At 41.4% G+C, this 18,411-nt stretch overlaps 1 protein-coding gene across 2 annotated transcripts; it reads right to left on the bottom strand.

The window, feature by feature from the left end:
- Positions 1 to 483: 483 nt before the first annotated feature.
- SLC35B2 (solute carrier family 35 member B2) lies at positions 484 to 16,574 on the bottom strand. Of its 2 annotated transcripts, none has more exons than XM_034428065.3 (4): positions 16,417 to 16,574; positions 6,962 to 7,158; positions 4,905 to 5,065; positions 484 to 2,994 (listed from the first exon to the last, which is right to left on the bottom strand). In XM_034428065.3, exons 1-4 carry the CDS (start codon positions 16,425 to 16,427, stop codon positions 2,056 to 2,058), a joined length of 1,308 nt encoding a protein of 435 aa, XP_034283956.1. In that variant the 5' UTR covers positions 16,428 to 16,574; the 3' UTR covers positions 484 to 2,055. The 2 variants fall into 2 exon arrangements, with proteins under 2 accessions (XP_034283956.1, XP_034283957.1); XM_034428066.3 differs by having other exon boundaries at positions 6,962 to 7,155; positions 16,417 to 16,573.
- Between the last annotated feature and the right edge of the window lie 1,837 nt (positions 16,575 to 18,411).

Here is an 18,411-nt window from a genome sequence, read left to right on the forward strand (position 1 = left end):
TGTTACATCTTTTCTTTGAGGGCATTCAACCTATTTCCTTTTCTCATAAAGTCCCACTTTTGGATCTCTAGATGGTTCCCTGGTCCAATATTGTAACCATTTTTTTTAGGCTTTGAGAAGAGGTGTCGCCTCCACAAAAAGTTATCAGTCTTATAGACTGATCTGTTGGTCTAAGACTCGCAATACAAAATAAATGGAATAGGGGCTGCAGCCCTACCACTGTCAATTTCTGTATTGGGTTACCCATCATACAGCAATAACTTCCACCCAAATGGGTGCATGAAGATCCACATTGTAAATAGGAATAATGCTTATCACAACTCTTGTGTGAAGTTATCTGTCCTTACTTGTTCTTGGATTAAAGGACTAGTCCACACCACAATACTTTTAGGATGTAAGGAAATGTTAAATTCCCAGCAAGGGATTAGTTTGCTTTACTCTATGCTCAACATAATACAAGATTACAAAACATAACCTGAGCCATTTCTTTGCTGCATATTTTAAATTTAATAAAATAAGGTAGTTGTATTTCAAGAAATATTTGCCCTGAACAATTTCAGCTTGGCAGTTTAAAATTGTTAAATTGGTAAAGTCCAGACATTCTGGGTGGAACTGGCAAAAGTAACTCCAATGCTATAGTGAGGTTTCAGAGCAATTGTGTTTGGACATATCCATTACTCCTGTCTGTACAACTCAGAGCTAGTTTCTTAGTTCCAAAAATGATAAAAAGACTAGGCAACTGCTTTGAGCAACAATATTCAAAATTCTCCTCACCCTCAAGTTAAAACATGCTGAGCACACTATGCAAAATGAGAGTGTATATGCCAGAGCTCTGCAATACTCAAGTTTTCAAGGGAAGCCATCTTGTTGGAAGAATACAAGGTTGAGTTGTTTGTCTTATATTGCTGGTTCCCTATGTAAACTGAGAAGTTGTAGCAACCTCTGCAAATCCATTAAGGGAGGGATGAGGCAAAAGAAGTCAAGATGTATCACCTTGTCAAGGACAATGAAAAAAAAATTGAGCCTTTTCCAAAAAGTTCAACCTTTAAAAAGATAATGGATGTGCTTTTCTGAACTGCTTGCTACAATTATAAATCCCAGGAAAATGTCCCAAGATTTAGCTCGAGGTTAAAAAAAAATGGGTGAACGGCTGACAGTCAGCTAGCAAAAACCAACAGAAGCAAAAGTGGTGCACTATCTAAACGTTTCAGCAAAATTATGAGCACACCAAACTAGAAAACGCAGAAGCAATAATTGGAAAGAGCTCACTATTCAGCAAATCAAATTCTGTAGGGCAGGAGTAAGTGGGGCTGCAAATGGCCCCCGCTGCCCTTCTGCAACCACAACTAAATTGATCTAATTATATAAAAAAGATGAAAAGCAGGTTTGTTAGGCATCCGAAAGCTTTAAATGCTGATTTTGTACTTCAGCATTATTTCAAATCTTGCTGAAAAATAAAAGGGAGGTGAAAGTCTGGCATTAATGTACCAAAATAGTGCCATGTCCCTATGGCTCTTACAGGCTGAAATCATTTTTTTAAGTGCAATCCCCTTCCCCCTCCCTCCAGTTATAAAAAAAGATTACCCGCAGTAAGAAAAGTCCCAGATTTCCTGTGGGAGCTGGGCTAGGTTGGTCTTCCAATAGTGAAGTCTGGATATTTTGTTCTGATTAGAACTTTTCAAAGTTTTATTCTTGGTATTCCCTTTCACACAGCAGTAGGATGGGAACTGTACAAAAACAACTTCACTTTGCCCTGATCATAAATAAGCCATCTCTTATAAAACCACAAGTCAGGGTAAGCCTATTAGGCTCACCTCCCATCTGTTCACTGAGGAAAGGATCTCGGTACCAGAGAAGACTGTTCAGACATTAACAGTCAGAAGAAGCACTCCTTCATTTCCTTCAAGTCAACCCAATATTTTTCCGCCTCCAAAAAAATCATCTGGGAAAAAATAATCAAGCTTCACCTCTTTTCCAGCTCTTTACTAAGTTCATGACCAGGATTAAGCAAATGCTTTGGACTGGTGGGGAGGAAAACAGCTTTTCCTGCAGCTCCTAAACCTTTTGTACTGCGCCCTCGCCCGCGGGCACTTTTTTTGCTCGCTTCTTCATGCGACTGCGGGCATAGACACGGAGGAAAAGTGCTATGAAGACCACAGCTACTCCCAGTCCACCCATCACGGTGACTGCGTGGCCATAGATGAGACAAGAAAGCAGGATGGCAAAGGCTTGGCGTAGTGTCATGATAATGGTGAAGACGGCTGCTCCAAATTGGTTGATGGTGTAGAAAATGAAGAGCTGTCCAAAAGCGGAACACACAGACAAAAGCACGGCATGGGCAGCAAACTCTGAATGCCGTGCCATAAAGTTTATCGATTCTACCAAGGCCCCCTGCTCCAGCAGCGAACCCATGGTGAACAGGCAAGAAAAGACATTCACTCCAAACATCATTTGCACCGAGGACATCTTATAGGTGAAAAGGGCATCCTGCCAGTTGGAAGTGAAACTGTCAAAAGCAATGTAGCCACCGAGGAGGACAACACCAGAGAAGGTAGTGACTGTGGAGAGATGCTTGTCGTGAGTACTAGAGAGCAGGAACATGCTAACCCCAACTGAAATGAGTGCTGCTGTTAAATATTCCCAGTACTCGTAGCTTTTGCGTGACACCACCTTTCCCATCAACATGACCGGAATCACCTTGGAGGCTTTGGCCAGCACTTGGGTGGGGAAACTAATATACTTGAGAGCTTCATATTGGCACCAGCTGCTGAGAATGTTGGAGAGGGAAGCAAAAGAATACTTGTACATGGGAGCGCCATGACGGGGCTGCTTGATCAGAGCACAATAGAGGCCAGCCACAGTACAGGCCAGGATCCGGTTCATGAAGACGAGGAATTGAGAATCTTTGAACTTTTCTCCAGGCTCTGACTCACTTGCTCCATAGGACCTGGTCATGACACGCTCCTGGAGGACACCCCATGTCAAATAGGAGATCTACAAAGTGAGGGAGAAGAAGAGAGAGTAGGAGGGCAATTATCAGGGAGGAAGTGACACATGGTGACCATCTGACAGTCTGAGGGGAATCTTCTAACTCCTATGTATCGAGAGTGATCTCAATGCTTGTAAACACTTTATCAACACTAACTGAGAGCTAAAAGCCAGATTGGACCATATTCCCTTAACCCTTATAAGAAGGATCTAGTCTACCACCAAAAAAAAAATCTGACAAAGTCAAATGGAGATTGTTAAATTATGGCACCACTTATATTTTAATGTTGCAAAAATCAAGTGCTAGTTTAACCTCAAAACAGTTGAGGATGTTACTGGTCCTTATATAACAAAGAAACAAACTGGTCGTGTATAGGATACAGGGTGTACCAAAAGTTAGGCCTCATAAGCAAATTACCCTATGCTTTGTTAATTTTATTAAAAATGTTCATGAAAAAAATAACTTCTCCTTTGACAAGAGCATAGCAGCTATGATATTATCAGTGTGTCCTGATTTGAGTGGAAAGAAGAGAGTTGTCAATTAGACAACGCAAATTTTCAAAGTTAACACCCAATAGCCTGCTTGTTAGAAAGAGGCCATAAGAAACTGCAATAATTAAAAAAACCCCAGAAACCTCCTGCTAATAGAAAATTAGGGAAACCTTATTTTTAAAAAATCAATTGCTTATCAATGTGAGCCAAACCATTAGGCTTAAATTAAACATGATTGGATGAAAAGTTATAGTTTATGCATTTGTGTAAAAGGTGAATTCATGGAACTTTAAAAACTCTTAAATTCTAGATACTGCAAATTGCTACAAGTTTTCCTAGCATTTCACTGACCCAAGAAAATTTTGGTTAGCACACATCATGTTAATTGATTATTTAAACTGGTGTTTAGCATAAACCATAATGCCCTGGTTCACAAATAATACTAAACGATAAACCAAGTTTAGAAAGAACAATAGCTGGGATTCTCTTATTATATTAAGCCAAAACTCAGTTATCTCCATTACAGATGAAAATTAATTGGTAGAATATTTGGATCCTACGTCATCTATATATTTAACTATGAATTAACCACATTGTCAAGTTTCATTACCAAATGAAGAAATTGGCATTGCAACAATTTACAGGTGGTAAATTTCATTTTATATATTTACACATTTATTTCATGCAACATATATCAGCCTATAATTATAAATTATTTTCCTTTAACTGGACTAACCAATATATAAATTTTTCTTCCCAACTTCTGTCATTATAAAACTGGTACTTGGCTTTCTCATAAAGGTAAAACTTAATTTAGGGCCACAATTGGGCCTAGAAACTTGGTTGCTAAGCAAATTAGTCATCAAACAAAATGTGACCACTTTGCTTAGCAACCACAATTCCAGCACTTCTGCCTATCATTGACAAGAGAGAATCATGGGTCATTAAGCAGACAGAGTCCCAGGAAAGGAGCACAGGATGCCTCTGGGTGGGGATGGCTTGATCCAGGCCACGCGTGAGTTGAGGGTGTTGGTGCAAACCGCAGCCTCCCCTGGAAGGCTCAGCCATCCTCCCTCCTTTCATTTTGCACAAACTGCAGCCTTCTTGCAAGTACACTATGTTTTGTCGTTCACACACTCCATCTTTATCGCTCACCTTCACTGTACTCTTCTTCACTGCCATACACACCATGGCCTCCTTCCCTTTGCTCACTCACACTGTGCCCTCCTTGCCTTCTTGGCTCACTGTCTCTACAGACTCTCCAGGGGAACTTCTGGGGACAGGTCATAAGACCATTCAGCGCCATTGTAACTTCAAACAGTTGCTGAATGAATGGTTGTAGCTAAAGAACTACCTCTACTTTCCTGTCAGTCTCAAATTGGGTGTTTTAGAGCCGAGTGATCTAAAGCCTATCTGTTCTTTACCTGTAAGCCAGTTGCACAGAATAGCAGCTTAAAAATCTGACGGGCTGTAGATGACTCTACAGTCTCATTTCGAGCTGCCGAAATGGCATCATCCTGATGCCCTGACTTGGCCTCATTGCCAAAAACACAGGATTTGATTACTGGAAAACAAATTCCACGGCCTAAGAAAGAAAAAGAAAAAAAAGAATATTATCTATAGGCAATCAATTATCTCAATGGCTCAAGGTAAAATTTCCTCTTTCTGGTCCTATCCAACTCTAGGGGGGCGATGCTCATCTCCATTTCTTAGCTGAGGGAGCCAGCATTGTCCAAAGACATTTCCATGGTCACACTGAACACTTATTTTAACCACCAAAGTGGTACCTATTTATCTACTTGCATTTACATACTTTCAAACTGCTAAGAGGGCAAGAGCAGGGGCAAGTAATGAGAGCTCATCCCATTGCGTAGTACTCAGATCTCGAACCCTGGCTGTCATCTTTCCAGCTGGCAAGCTCAGCATCTTGAGCCATCATGCCCCCATTCATTAATGCTAATTACAAGCTTATTCCTACCAACATTATGCCTGTTAATCCAGTTTTATTTTCATTTTCTCATGTTACTTGTTCCTGCTAAGATATATTTTCTGTATTTCTGGCCATACAGAAAAGCAGATTCACATTCCATGTCTCTTATTCACAACATTGCACTCACAATTAGCTAAGCTAATGAAAGACAGGCCCAGAGGATACATTTTATTACAGATATAATTGAACAACACATGAGTGTTTTTTCGTGGATAACAACTCAGCTGAGTGATTAAAGAAAAGCACTTCAGCAAGAGTATTAACAATTTTTATTTTTATAAACATATTTTTTACTCAAATACAGAAAATTCAAACTGGTCACAGAATCAGAATAGAGCCATGATAGCGAACCTATGGCACGTGTGCCACAGGTGGCACGTGTAGCCATATCAGTGGGCAATCCAGCTCAGCTCTGGTGCGCATGCACGCGCCGGCCAGCTGATTTTGGGGCCTTCTGGGCCCACCAGAAGTAGGGAAACAGGCTGTTTTCTGCCTCCGGAGGGCCTGGGGGGTGGGGGAAGGCCCGTTTTTCTTTCTCATCTGGCTCCAGATCCTCTCTATGCATCGGGGGGGGGGCGCGAAAACATCCTTCCCCACCCCCTCGGAGGCCCTCCGGAGGCCTGAAACGGCCCATTTTCCGACTCCCGGTGGGACAGGAAGTGACATTTTTTGCCGTCCCCAGCCTCCAGAGACTCCTAGATGGGCCTACCGGGCCATTGCGTGCCGGGGCGAGGGGGGGGCGCATGCGCAGGGCAGAACGCATAGAATTATGAGTGTGAGCACGCAAGTGTGCGAACCTCCCCCGCCCCCCCCCCCTCTTCCTGGTACACAATGGCAAAAATGTTAGCCATCACTGGAATAGAGCATAATAATAAAACCATTGAAACAGTATTAAAAGATACAACTAAAATTACTGGACAAAAAAAAATTCATTGGGCACCAAAAACACAGTACACATTTGGGTGCGACTTTCTTGCACAGGAATTTAAATGTGTAGGGGACATCTTAACAGAACTGGAAAAAAACCAAAACCAGGCAACCAAAGCCATTCCTTTACTACTTGTATAATGGGGGATTCGTCTGGCTGAATTTTGCCCATTTTGGCAAGCTAGCATTCAGTTTGCACTACCAATTCAATGGGGAGGCTACCCCTGCATAGAATACTGCCACCACATCAACTCTTATCCAGAAACAGTATAATATGCGAACCAGCTGGAAGCAGTAAAAGGTACTTTTATAATATCTACCAAGATCACCTAGGACAGTGGAGGCTCAAAGGAAACTGTCAAGAGAGAGGCTTGATCTTTGAGAGGACTGAGTACACTTATGCCTCCAGGGCATAGAAGAGCGTCTGTCTTCCTGCAAGTCAAGTTTCAGTTTACTGGCCTTATCTTGCCCACTAACAATTCCAAACACCAGTTCAATACCTGAACAGCTTGATATAATTAGCTGACAAAAAGATAAAAGGAGATGTGTTCTATAGGTACTTACCTGTTTCAAGGTAATTCTTCTTCTTAAAATACTTTATGAGCAAGAAACCTGGCACAAGAATGCTTGCATAGCCTGCAGCATTCACCAAAAACCGTAACAGCCAAAAGTCTCCCCAGGAGTCCTGGTGAACAAGGAGTGCACCTTCATCTGCAGCCACCGCATGAAGAGCAGTTAGCACAAGAGATAGGCAGAACCTGCTAAGAAGAAAAATTCACCAATAAGGCCAAGGAAGTCAACATATCTCCCTAAGCACGAGGGGAGAACATGCAAAAAGCTTCTTCAGCCGCACCCCTATCCCTGCTCTTTTACTAGGCAAAACTTGGAAAGCAATTACAGGTGGTCCTCTATTTACAACAGTTCATTTAGTGCAGTGGTTCTCAACCTGAGGGTCGCGACCCCTTTGGGGGTCGAATGACCCTTTCACAGGGGTCACCTAAGACCATCGGAAAATACATATTTTTAATGGTCTTGGGAATAATTTTATGGTTGGGGATCACCACAACATAAGAAACTGTATTAAAGGGTCGCGGCATTAGGAAGGTTGAGAACCACTGATTTAGTGGCTGTTCAAACTTACAATGGTACTGGGCGGTGGTGAAATGCAAAATTTGTTACTACCGGTTCTATGGGTGTGGCTTGGTGGGGTGGGGTGGAATGTGACTGGGTAGGCGTGACCAACTTTTTTTTAAAAACTTTTAAAAGCATTCGTTCTACAACCTCTTCGGCAGAAGAGGATGTAAAAAAATGCTTTTAAAAGCCTCTGACGATCAGGCAACTCAGCTGGGATCGTCAGAGGCTTTTAAAAGCATTTTTTTCTACAACCTCTTCGGCTGAAGTGGTTGTAGAAAAAATGCTTTTAAAAGCCTCTGACGATCCCAGCTGAGCCGCGCGATCAGAAGCTTTTTTTTTTTTTAACTTTTAAAACCATTTTTTCGGCTGAAAAGTTTGTAGAAAAATGCTTTTAAAAGTAAAAAAAATAGCCTCTGATGATTGCGCGGCTCAGCTGGGCATGGGGGGGCGCAGGGATTTTTATTACCGTTTCTCTGAACCACCCGCCACCATCGCTACCAGATTGGGCGATCCGGTCCAAACTGGGAGCATTTAACCCCTGGTACTGGGGAAAAAAGTGACTTAAGACCGTTTTTCACACTTATGACCGTTATGTCACTTATGACTCAGGGTCATGTGATCAAAATTTAGACACTTGGCAACTGACTCATATTTAGGATAGTTGCAGTGCCCTGGAGTTACCTTTTGCGACCTTCTGACAAGCAAAGGCAATGGGGAAGCCAGATTCACTTAACAACCATGTTACTAAATTAAGAACAGTGGTGATTCACTTAGCAACTGTGACAGAAAAAGTTGTAAAATGAGGCAAAACTCACTTAACAAATGTCTTGCTTGGCAACAGAAATTTTGGGCTCAATTATGATCGCAAGTGGAGGACTACCTGTAGGCATTTTTTTCAACTTATTTTCAAAGTAAATATTTCATAATGGCTGGCAGCTTCCAGCCACACCTCTACCATGTTTGCACATTAAACAATGCAAATTGGAACAAGCAGAGCATCCTGGAAGTAAGAAGACCTTCCTACAAAGAAAATATTAGTAGCTGTAGAGAATTACAATTAAAAAAGTTCAATCCTCACAATAAAATTGCAGGCAGGTCTATGGGCGGGGGAAGTATTAAGAGCTACTTCTCGAGGACAGTGGAAAATAGGAGAGGTTCTTTCATGCAACAACTGTATAGATCCTCCTAAACCCATTCCATTTCTCACCCATTGGGCATATTGATCTGGACTTCTGGGGCTTATGACACAGCAATTTGTGTATAAGTGCTGGAGGAAATCATAAGGACGTATTTTCAGAGGTCAGAATGAAAGTAAGATATGTGCTGCAGGGGAGTAACATCTTTCTGTTGTGCAACTGCATAATGGACCAGCCAAAAGGAATATTACAGTATTCAAAAGGGATAAGTAGATAAATGCCCTACAATACCCTCTATTGTTTGTTCATCGGATTCCTTGAATAGAACATGTCCTGATAAGAATTAAGTTAAGGTTAATGATTGGTAAAATGCTGAAGATGGCAGTCTTAACTGAGTATCTTCCTGAACTCTATACATCCCCACCCCACCCCCATGCAATAGAGGAAGTAATGCCTGGAGCTGTAGATGGACTCCCCATCTGTTTTCAGGAATATAAATGTTCAGAATAAACAACCATCCAGAAGCAATTTCTCACAATGAAACAGCTTATTTCTGAGCATGCACAGAATTTATGTCTAATTAATAATTACTCCACTACAGTACTATAGACTGAAACAGCTTTCAAAGCAGGCTATGCTTCCTAATGACAACCCAAGCCTTCAACTGTTCCAATAGCACTTCCTTTTCCTTCCCATAAAGGGTCACGGGCAGAAAGTATTTCATTGCAAGACTTTTTGCAAGGTATGAGACAACAAAGGCAGTTTTGAGAAAGTCTCACCAGGAATGTAAGGCCCATTTCACTGTGAGGTTAGTTGCAACATCTCTTGCCTTATTTTATTTTTCTGTAGCAAACATGTCCAAGAATGCAAAAGTAACTGTTAGAAAAATGGTGAAATCCTCAAATTTCTGTTCTTTTTGTGTTAAACATATTTTTTGAAAAACCTGGAAATCCAACATTGGGGGGAAGTATTAAGAGCTACTTCTCGAGGACAGTGGAAACAGTGTGATTGTATGAAAGATGATAGAAAACACTGGAGATGGCCCCTCCTATCAGTGAGAGCAGAGACCACTAGACCCTCTAGACTAGAGAGAGGAGGAACCAGAGAGAGGAACGCTCTCACTGAATGAAGAAGCAGGGAAGTAATTGAGATGGTTGGAGCAAGGTTGGAGCAAGGGAAGTGGTCATGCCAAAATATGTTCCCAAGCAGAAGAGATTTTCAGAGGTCTTCTGTACAGAAATACTATTAATAAGTAAACAATAATTGGCAGAATTTGTTCTTCTTGCTACAGGGCAATTGATTGAATTGTATCTGTGTTTGCGGCTCTGTGAAACTCCAATAATTAATCACAGTATTTCTTATCCGACTTGAGCCTTGAGTATTAAAATTAGTCTAGTTTGGAACAATGTCTGCTTGACAGAGTACTGGGCCTGGTATGATTTAAATTTCCTATTTGACACTGAACTTAAATAGGCGGTCTTGGATTTGTAACACTGTATTGAATATACAATTGTAAGACATTGCATATTCGACACAGTAAGTTGAAAGAACATAGTATAAACACCCAAGAACTGCAGAGCATCAGACAAAAACAATATGCTCCAGTACTGGCCAGCCACATATTTATGGGAAGCTCACAAACACAAGATAGCATCCCTTCGCTCAGGCTAGCCAAAAATAAACATGAACACTTATTAATAATTGATTTTGGAAGCCATACAGAAGCATTATAACTAGCAGTAGTTGGTGGTTTTGCTTTCCATGTATTTGTCTTTTAATGTCATTAAAATTATTGGCTGTTACTATGTCCTATGGCAGCAAACCTCACAGTCTGATGTGCAGACAAACATTAAGGTTAGGTTTTATTCACCAAGCTGGAATACCATTTAGCTCCGTATCTGGAGAGTCTGACTGGGAAGGAACAGACTCATTTATGAGTAACCATGAGCAGACCCTACCAATCCAGGAATGGGCACATCTGGTGCTACTTGACCCAGGGTTTCTCCTTTTTTTAATCCTAGATGGAATAAGACTTTCACATTCAGGTCTGGCACACAATCTGGGGTTTTTCCTGGATTTTCTCTTCCAGCTTTCTGCAACAGAGCAGCTAGTGTTGCAGGTATGGTAAGCTCTTACTTCTGCCTGGCTGGCAAACATCAACTTCAGTACTAGACATGAAAGAACCTTTCAAAATTTCTAACCCACAAACTTACCAGGAAACTTGAGCTCCTACATTCATGTACTGTTTCCCATCTAATTGGATATGCATACTTTTCATGCCCTAGTAGTTAAGGGCAAAGGATATTTGTAACAAAACTGGCAGTTCTTTCCATTTTAGCCCTTCAGGCAACTACTGATGCAGGAGATAACAAATCCTCATAGACTCCAATTCCAAATGCCAATGGCAATGAACCGCAAAGAGGGAAAGAAAAAAATATCCTGAAAATGACCCCTTGTCCTTAAGTAGCCACTCTGTAACCATATTTCTATGGATGTTTTATCAAATTTGTAACAAATTTGAACAAGAGTCGGGGTAGTTTAGAAATAGCAAAAGATTTATAAATTCTGTATTAATACACACATGTGAATGAAAGGTAAAGTCTGGTTTCCATTAAAGAATTCAGGTGCCAAACTGGAACATTAAAAACTTGATCAAACTGACTTGATCAAACTGAAAGCTATTAGTGTGACATTATTCTCTTAAGCAGATATGCTTCCGGGACACTCACAAAAATGATCTGAACATCATGCTATTTCTGAGAGTGAGATGGATGGTGCCTAAATTTGGCAAATAAATAAAAAAATATTTTTCCTCTCATTCTCTAGAAAAGCTATTTAGAATTCAGAGCCAGGATATAATACCCAACTCTCCTCAATTGGTAAAGCCATCAATCTGCCTGGTCCCCGTTATTAAAGTCATACAAGTAGACAGGTATCACTAACTGAAAGCAAATTCTACAATCTAACTAGGTTCTATGTGAAATAGATTATAATTATTGTTCTCTAGATTTATTAATGCAGAGTATTCATATAGGAACTTGTGTTTCTTTAAAGTGCTTCCAATCAAGCTTAAAGAATTAGCTATTTACTTCATCATGAACCCAGATAATTCATTGATTCTGAATTAAAGAAATCCGATGTGTAATTTTTATTTGACTTCCAAGACCAGTTCCAAAATATAGCTTAAATTTGGTTTGAGATACCTAGTTGAATTAAATCAGTCTCTACTGGTGAGATATTAAAAATACAGCACAAAATTTCATACGCTCCAAATGTAATTCTCATTGTTGCAATTAAAAGCTAGCAATAGTAGACACAGTTGCCTATTTAGTAATGCTTTTTTTTTTATTAAAGAGTTTTACAGAAAGAAAAAAAAACAAAAATTTTTTTACAGGTATTTCCCCATCCCCACTTCCCTTCCTTACCCCCCCCCCGAACTTCCCAGAACAAAATTGTTATATAGGGTATAACAATTAACAATCATATGCTAAACTAAACTAGCTTAGTTTAGCTTATTTTTATAGTATCGTCAGACCTGGTTATCAGGAGGTAATCATTACTTGTGGTCACAAATTACTAATTAATCATTGCAAGCTAAAATCACCAGCAAAGGATAATTTAAAAACCAAAGAAATTCTAAAATAAAAACCCACAGAAAGCTGGGCCTTCCTATGATTGGCATTTGCAGCAGATGGGCATCCTTCTGCAATGCAAGGTTTTCTGCCAAAAAATCACCAGTTTTACAAAGAGAAAACTTATAACATAAAAAGCCAAAGTTGACAGATTATGAACAAAAGTATATGTGAATATATACACAAGTAGATTTAATGTGACAATGGATCCATAGTTTATTAGGCAATATTCATTTTTCGTTATTTCTTATAACTCTAGAGAATCCAGAGTTTACAATGCACTATTTATGGAATAAAGTAAATGGTGTCTGAGCCAATAAAAAAGATGATACATGAGCAAAAATGAATAGTTCTATAAATTTACATATATACAAACAACACCAGTGCAAACCCTAGCAATATTAAGCAAAATTATTCTTCAGAAAGTTTTCTTTCTTTGATGTTCCACAATGAAAATGATTTCTAAAACCCACTAACACAAGTTTATTCTGAGTGTGTAAGGAGTATTTTGGATGTTGGTACAGTATATATACCGGTAGTATGGAGATCATGAAATATTAATGGGTAGATGAGAATGTATGATGGGAGGAATTATGCTGAAGATTCAGATTAGAGGGAAGGATAACATTTGGAAGGTTAACTTTAACATTTCATTTTTCATTTTTTCATTTTATTTGATTTATATACCGCCCTACTCCCAAGGACTCAGGGCAGTGAATAGCCAAAATAAAACACATAAATACAAAATTTAAAACAGAATAAAACCGAATTAAACAGTTTGGCCCAAGACAGATTTAAAACACCCCAATAATTTAAAACAGATTAAAATTTACATTTTAAAAAGGGGGAAAGGGAAAAATTAGGCCAGGCCAGCCTGATGGAATAAAAAGGTCTTAAGAGCGCGGTGGAAGGTGCGCAGATCCGGGATCCTCCGTATCTCCGGGGGGGGGGAGCTCAATCAACATGATTGATTGATTCAGGGCATCAGGTATTTTAAATACTAACTACTAAAACTAGCACTATTCATGTCAAACTAAACTTTGATATTAATAAATCAGGCCAATTAACTGTGTGCTTATTTTATGTGTGCGCGCGCATGTGTGTGTCTGTAAAGTGAGAGCCTGTGTAGTACAGTGGTTAAGTTGCTGGACTAGGAATAATGAAACACAGATTCTAGTTCTATCTTAACCATGCAAGCAGGCTGGATGAGTTTGTGCCAGTGACTCTGTTTTAATCTTCAGCTGGGAAGCTGAGAAACACCTATCTACTAAACTACACTGGATCAGTATGTTATATTATGGTCCGTAAGCTTCAATGAAGGTTCATGACATTGAAATTTGTTTTTCACTTTCATTCAATGTAAGTTGTCAGATAAAAGGGTAGATAGCAAATCTTCTCAGTGTTGGCGCTGTTTTTATCTAATATGTGCCATAAAGAGGCCCATCCTCTCCCTTCTCTATTAGAATGTAAGATGCCAAGAGATTACAATATTCTTTATGGGTATGTTTTCACTGTACCAAATTTTATTTTGTATTTTACTACTGGTTATTAAATTTATATAATTTCAGAGGACACATTATTTTTTACTTTTCATCTGTTTCTTATGTGGGGGGGGGGGGTTCAACAGCTTTCCAGCCTTGTTTGTGTAAAGAAAGTAAGATTTAAATATGGTTAAATCTAGTGGGAAACTGTTTTTATGTTTATGTAAATATACATATTTGAGATCTAATGTTGTGATAAGGCACTGAGCATCATTTGCACTACAGGCTTAACTGCTGATGGGAAAGGGAGTAGGTTAAATATGTTATACAAAGTCCAAAACCACAGGTAATTAACCCAATAAAACTAGCTAAGATTAGATTTTTTTCCTAACTAGAGCAATTCTTGTTTGAGGCTAAACTAATTCCCATCAGTCTGCCCCACAATGTAAAAACTGCTTGTATCTGTGGCTTTCAGTTATTCTTGATTGCTGCCAACTGCCTGGAGAAGTAAGTAAACTTCAGGGTTTAACATGAGAATTAACTGTCCCTTCCAACATTCATGATCACAAGAAAGAGAGATCTTATAAAAACAGACCTTTTCTATACAGCAATGTAATTCTGTAACCATTTCATCCCAGCAGCCACTTGGAAGGGGAAAGGTAAAAAGGAAACAGAAACGGGTATTCCAAAACCGGTTAAATAATGGCACAGATCCTGCTGTTGCCAACAGAAGTTCCTCATCCCCCAGCCAGAGGAGAGAAAAAAAGAGACAGGAAGTGGTAAGGGTTGTAACTGCCTCCCCAACTCTCTTTGTCTTTGGCTGGAAGGACTAAAAACTTAGCTGCCAGTCAACGAAATCCATTGTTGCACACAATATATGATACCAATCAAAAGTGACTGAATTCATTGGAGGACTAGATTACTAGGTTAGCCATGACATGTTAATAAGGCCTGTGCGATCCTATCAAACTATAGTCCTTGATGGGATAAACCTGGATTCAAATCCCTTTATAAACCAAGGGCTCTAGAAAAGGTGATTTTCCTCTAATAAACAAAGGACAGAATGAAAATTAGTGATCAAGTCTCAGAACATATGCAATATAAAAACTACACGGTCAACTTTGAGCATCAGGCAAACCTTTTTGAAGAATGATTTAATATGCAAGTCTAACAATGAGGCCTCAATGAATAAATTTGTTAGCAATCATGCATAAAATTATACAGGCATAGTGAATACACTTTAATCACATCTTTGCACACCCAAATTGGCAGAATATTTTTTTCCAGCAGATCTGAAATTTTCAGCTATGTGACAAATGGGTAATGCATAAATTATCTAGATTTAAAGTGTTCCACAGGCTGTATTTGCAATTACTTCATGTGGATCCAAAGCACTATTCTATTCAAATGCTACAGCCCATCCATTCTGTTTCTCATTTACCATTTGTGCTTTTAGTAGAAGGTATTAGGAACAATATAGTCCCTAAGATGCCTTTTCAAGAGGCAACTGGACTTTCTTGTTTTTCTTTGAAGACATTTCGCTTCTCATCCGAGGAGCTTCTTCAGCTCTGAAAGGAATCTTTCCATTCCCCACCATCCAGTCAGAGCTGAACAAGCTTTTTGGATGAGAAGTGAAACATCTTCAAAGAAAAACAAGAAAGCTCAGTTGCCTCTTGAAAAAGCACCTTTGGGACAGCCACGACCTGGAATCTCTATAGACTTAGGAACAGCATGTAATTTGCAATTACACGAAATATTAATTCTCCTGGAATTAAGGAGAAACTTTCTAACAGTGAAGACAATTAACCAGTGGAACAGCTTGCTGTCAAAAGTTATGGGTGCCTCATCACTGGAGGCTTTTAAGAAGAGACTGGGCAGCCACTTGTCTGAAACGGGATTGCGGCTCTTGTTTGAGCAGGGGGCTGGACTAGAAGACCTCCAAGATCCCTTCCAGCTCTATTCTATTCTATTCAAATGCAACCTAGGTCCCTTCAAATCAATCCAGTTTAACAGTACAATCATCTACCCAGCTCCGAAAGGCCAACCTTTAGGCAAATGCTGCTCTGGAAGCCTCCATTCACTCCTACTGACCGCTGTGAGGGTTCATTTCACCCCGTTTCCAGCCTGAAAAAGTTAATCGGCCAGCCCGTGGCTATCACCCCACCTCCCGATGCCGCCGAAACGAAGAAAGAGAGAGGGGGGGGTTTGCGAAGGTGGGAAATGCGACCCAAAGCGCCCAATTTCGATGGAAATGTCTCCACACCGCAACGCACCATAACCAGAAATGCCCTCCGCTTTTTCCGTCCCGCTTTCCCAGTTGAGCGATCCATTCCCCGTTAAGATTCGGCCAGGGTTGAGGAGGAATTCCCTCAGCATCCCGCCTTTTTGCCGAGGCCTGCGGGAGCGGCAGCCACCCCGCCGTGGGTTTAATAATAATTAAAAAAAAGCCGCCTGGTTTTGCTCCCCAAAGGAGCCCCTCTTTGCCCCCTTCCCAGCACCGGCTTCTTTGCTCGGCCGGATCCGAGCCTTCCAGATGCCGGCGTTGGTTGGCGCCTCCCCCGCGCGCCGCCGGGCACAGCAGCTTCCATCCCCCGCCGAGGCCTTCTTCGTCCCGCCCGCCCGCCGAAGCAGCCCACCTGCGGCCCATGATGATGCTGGCGGGGCCGGGTGCGCGATGCTCCCACCGCTTTGGGTCCTTCGAAAACGGCCGCGCCTCCGTCCCGGACGCCACAGGCCGCAAGAACCGGCGCTTCGGCCGGCCCTGTCGCGCCTCAAGAGGGGCGCCCCACAGCGTCACCTGCAGGTCCGGAGGCCTAAGCGCGTTTCCGAAGGGGAAGGGAACCCCCGAAAATGGATGGAAAAGGCCAGGGCAAGACTGGGACGGAAAGTGAACGAGGGTCCCCGCGAGAGCAGGAGGGGAGCGAGCCCTCTCGTTGCAAGAAGCAAGCGCTGCTTTGTTCCAAGGATGCCCACGAACGGTGGCAAGACGGCGGGCGAAGCAAGCAGCCCTGAGCTGGAAAAACAATGTCGCCCGCCCAGGTTTGAAAGGCCGGCTGACTTTGCCCCTGGTAGCCAGAGGTTCAATCTTTTCAATCTGCCTCTATGCCTCCTAAATTCGTTTTATATTTAGCATTTCTGGTACCCCGTGAGAGTAAAGGCGCTATTATTTTGCCTAATAGCTATGCTTTTTCGCTTGGTTCCCCCCCCCCAAGAGGAAATTGAAGTGCTATTGTTGTACAATACTCTCCGATTCTGCTTAGCCTGACTATTGTTGTTGTTGTTTTTTTCAATAGCTCCAGACTGTGTGATGGCCAAATGCATCCATTTCATTAGGACTGTAGGTCAATAATTGTATTCCTGAGCTCCTGTAAATTTATGCCTGTGTCTTCAATGAGAATATCTGATTACTGTCGATAATCAGATAGTCACCATCGCTGACTATTGGGGATGAGATCTTACCCCGCTCAGAGAGGGCTCGCAACTTGGGCGTCCTCCTGGACTCACGGCTGTCTTTGGATGATCATATGACGGCCGTGGCCAGGGGGGCTTTTTATCAGGTTCACCTGATTTCCCGCTTGCGCACAGTCACTCACGCCCTCGTCACTTCCTGTCTGGGCTATTGTAACGCTCTCTACAAGGGGCTCCCCTTGAGGAGCACCCGGAGGCTCCAACTGGTCCAGAATGCGGCCGCGCGAGTAATAATGGGGGCGACCCGTTGCTCCCATGTAACACCTCTCTTGCGCGAGCTGCACTGGCTCCCGGTGGTCTTCCGGGTGCGCTTCAAGGTGTTGGTTACCATCTTTAAAGCGCTCCATGGCTTAGGACCTGGCTATCTACAAGACCACATTCTGCCACCGATTGCCTCCCACCGACCGGTACGCTCACACAGAGAGGGCCTCCTCAGGGTGCCATCAGCCAAACAATGTAGACTGGCGACCCCCAGGGGGAGAGCCTTCTCTGTGGGGGCCCCTGCCCTCTGGAATGAATTACCCCCGGACATACGAAGGATCCCCGACCTCCGCGCCTTCCGTCGTGCAGTGAAGACCCTGTTATTCCAGCAAGCCACTCTGATGGGATAAATGATTTTAATTTGGTTTTAATGGGGTTTTAAAATTGGTTTTAAAATTCGGCCTATGATTTAATTATTTTAATTTGCTTTTAAATTCTATTTTGTACATTGTTTTTATTATGGCTGTTCACCGTCCTGAGTCCTTCAGGAGAAGGGCGGTATATAAATTAAATTAAATTAAATAAATAAAATAAATACTGTATTTAGTTTTCTGTCTCCCTTTTTTTTAAAAAAAATTGCCTTTGGTTTTCCACACATCAGGCAAAACCATCCTTTCCTAACTACAAGGAGGCCAAAATGACAGAATATAAATAAGGACTCATACCCTTTCCTACTTGCATGGCAATGCCACAGGGAGCCATGTAAAGGGCAGAGATTTATATCACATTTAATTCTTTGCCCTCTCTTCTCACTACAAATACCTATGGCTTCTTCATTTACTCCTGGCTTCTGATTATGTATGTGTCCAAAATAAAGCTTCATTTTTAGAGTGCTTCCAGTGAGCAGGCTGGTTCAATGCAACTTCATGTTGCATTGAATAATTTGTTTCAAGCTTTTTATT

Source organism: Pantherophis guttatus, chromosome 1 (genome assembly GCF_059756535.1).
Source record: "Pantherophis guttatus breed Tessera chromosome 1, ASM5975653v1, whole genome shotgun sequence".
Taxonomy (NCBI): domain Eukaryota; kingdom Metazoa; phylum Chordata; class Lepidosauria; order Squamata; family Colubridae; genus Pantherophis; species Pantherophis guttatus.

Bases quoted from the DNA above. Each gene is read 5' to 3' on its own strand.
- SLC35B2 (XM_034428065.3), bottom strand. The intron at 5,066-6,961 runs GTAAGTACCTAT...TTTCTTTCTTAG, and splicing joins GAAGAATTACCTTGAAACAG to GCCGTGGAATTTGTTTTCCA. The intron at 2,995-4,904 runs GTAAAGAACAGA...CTCACTTTGTAG, and splicing joins TCTGTGCAACTGGCTTACAG to ATCTCCTATTTGACATGGGG.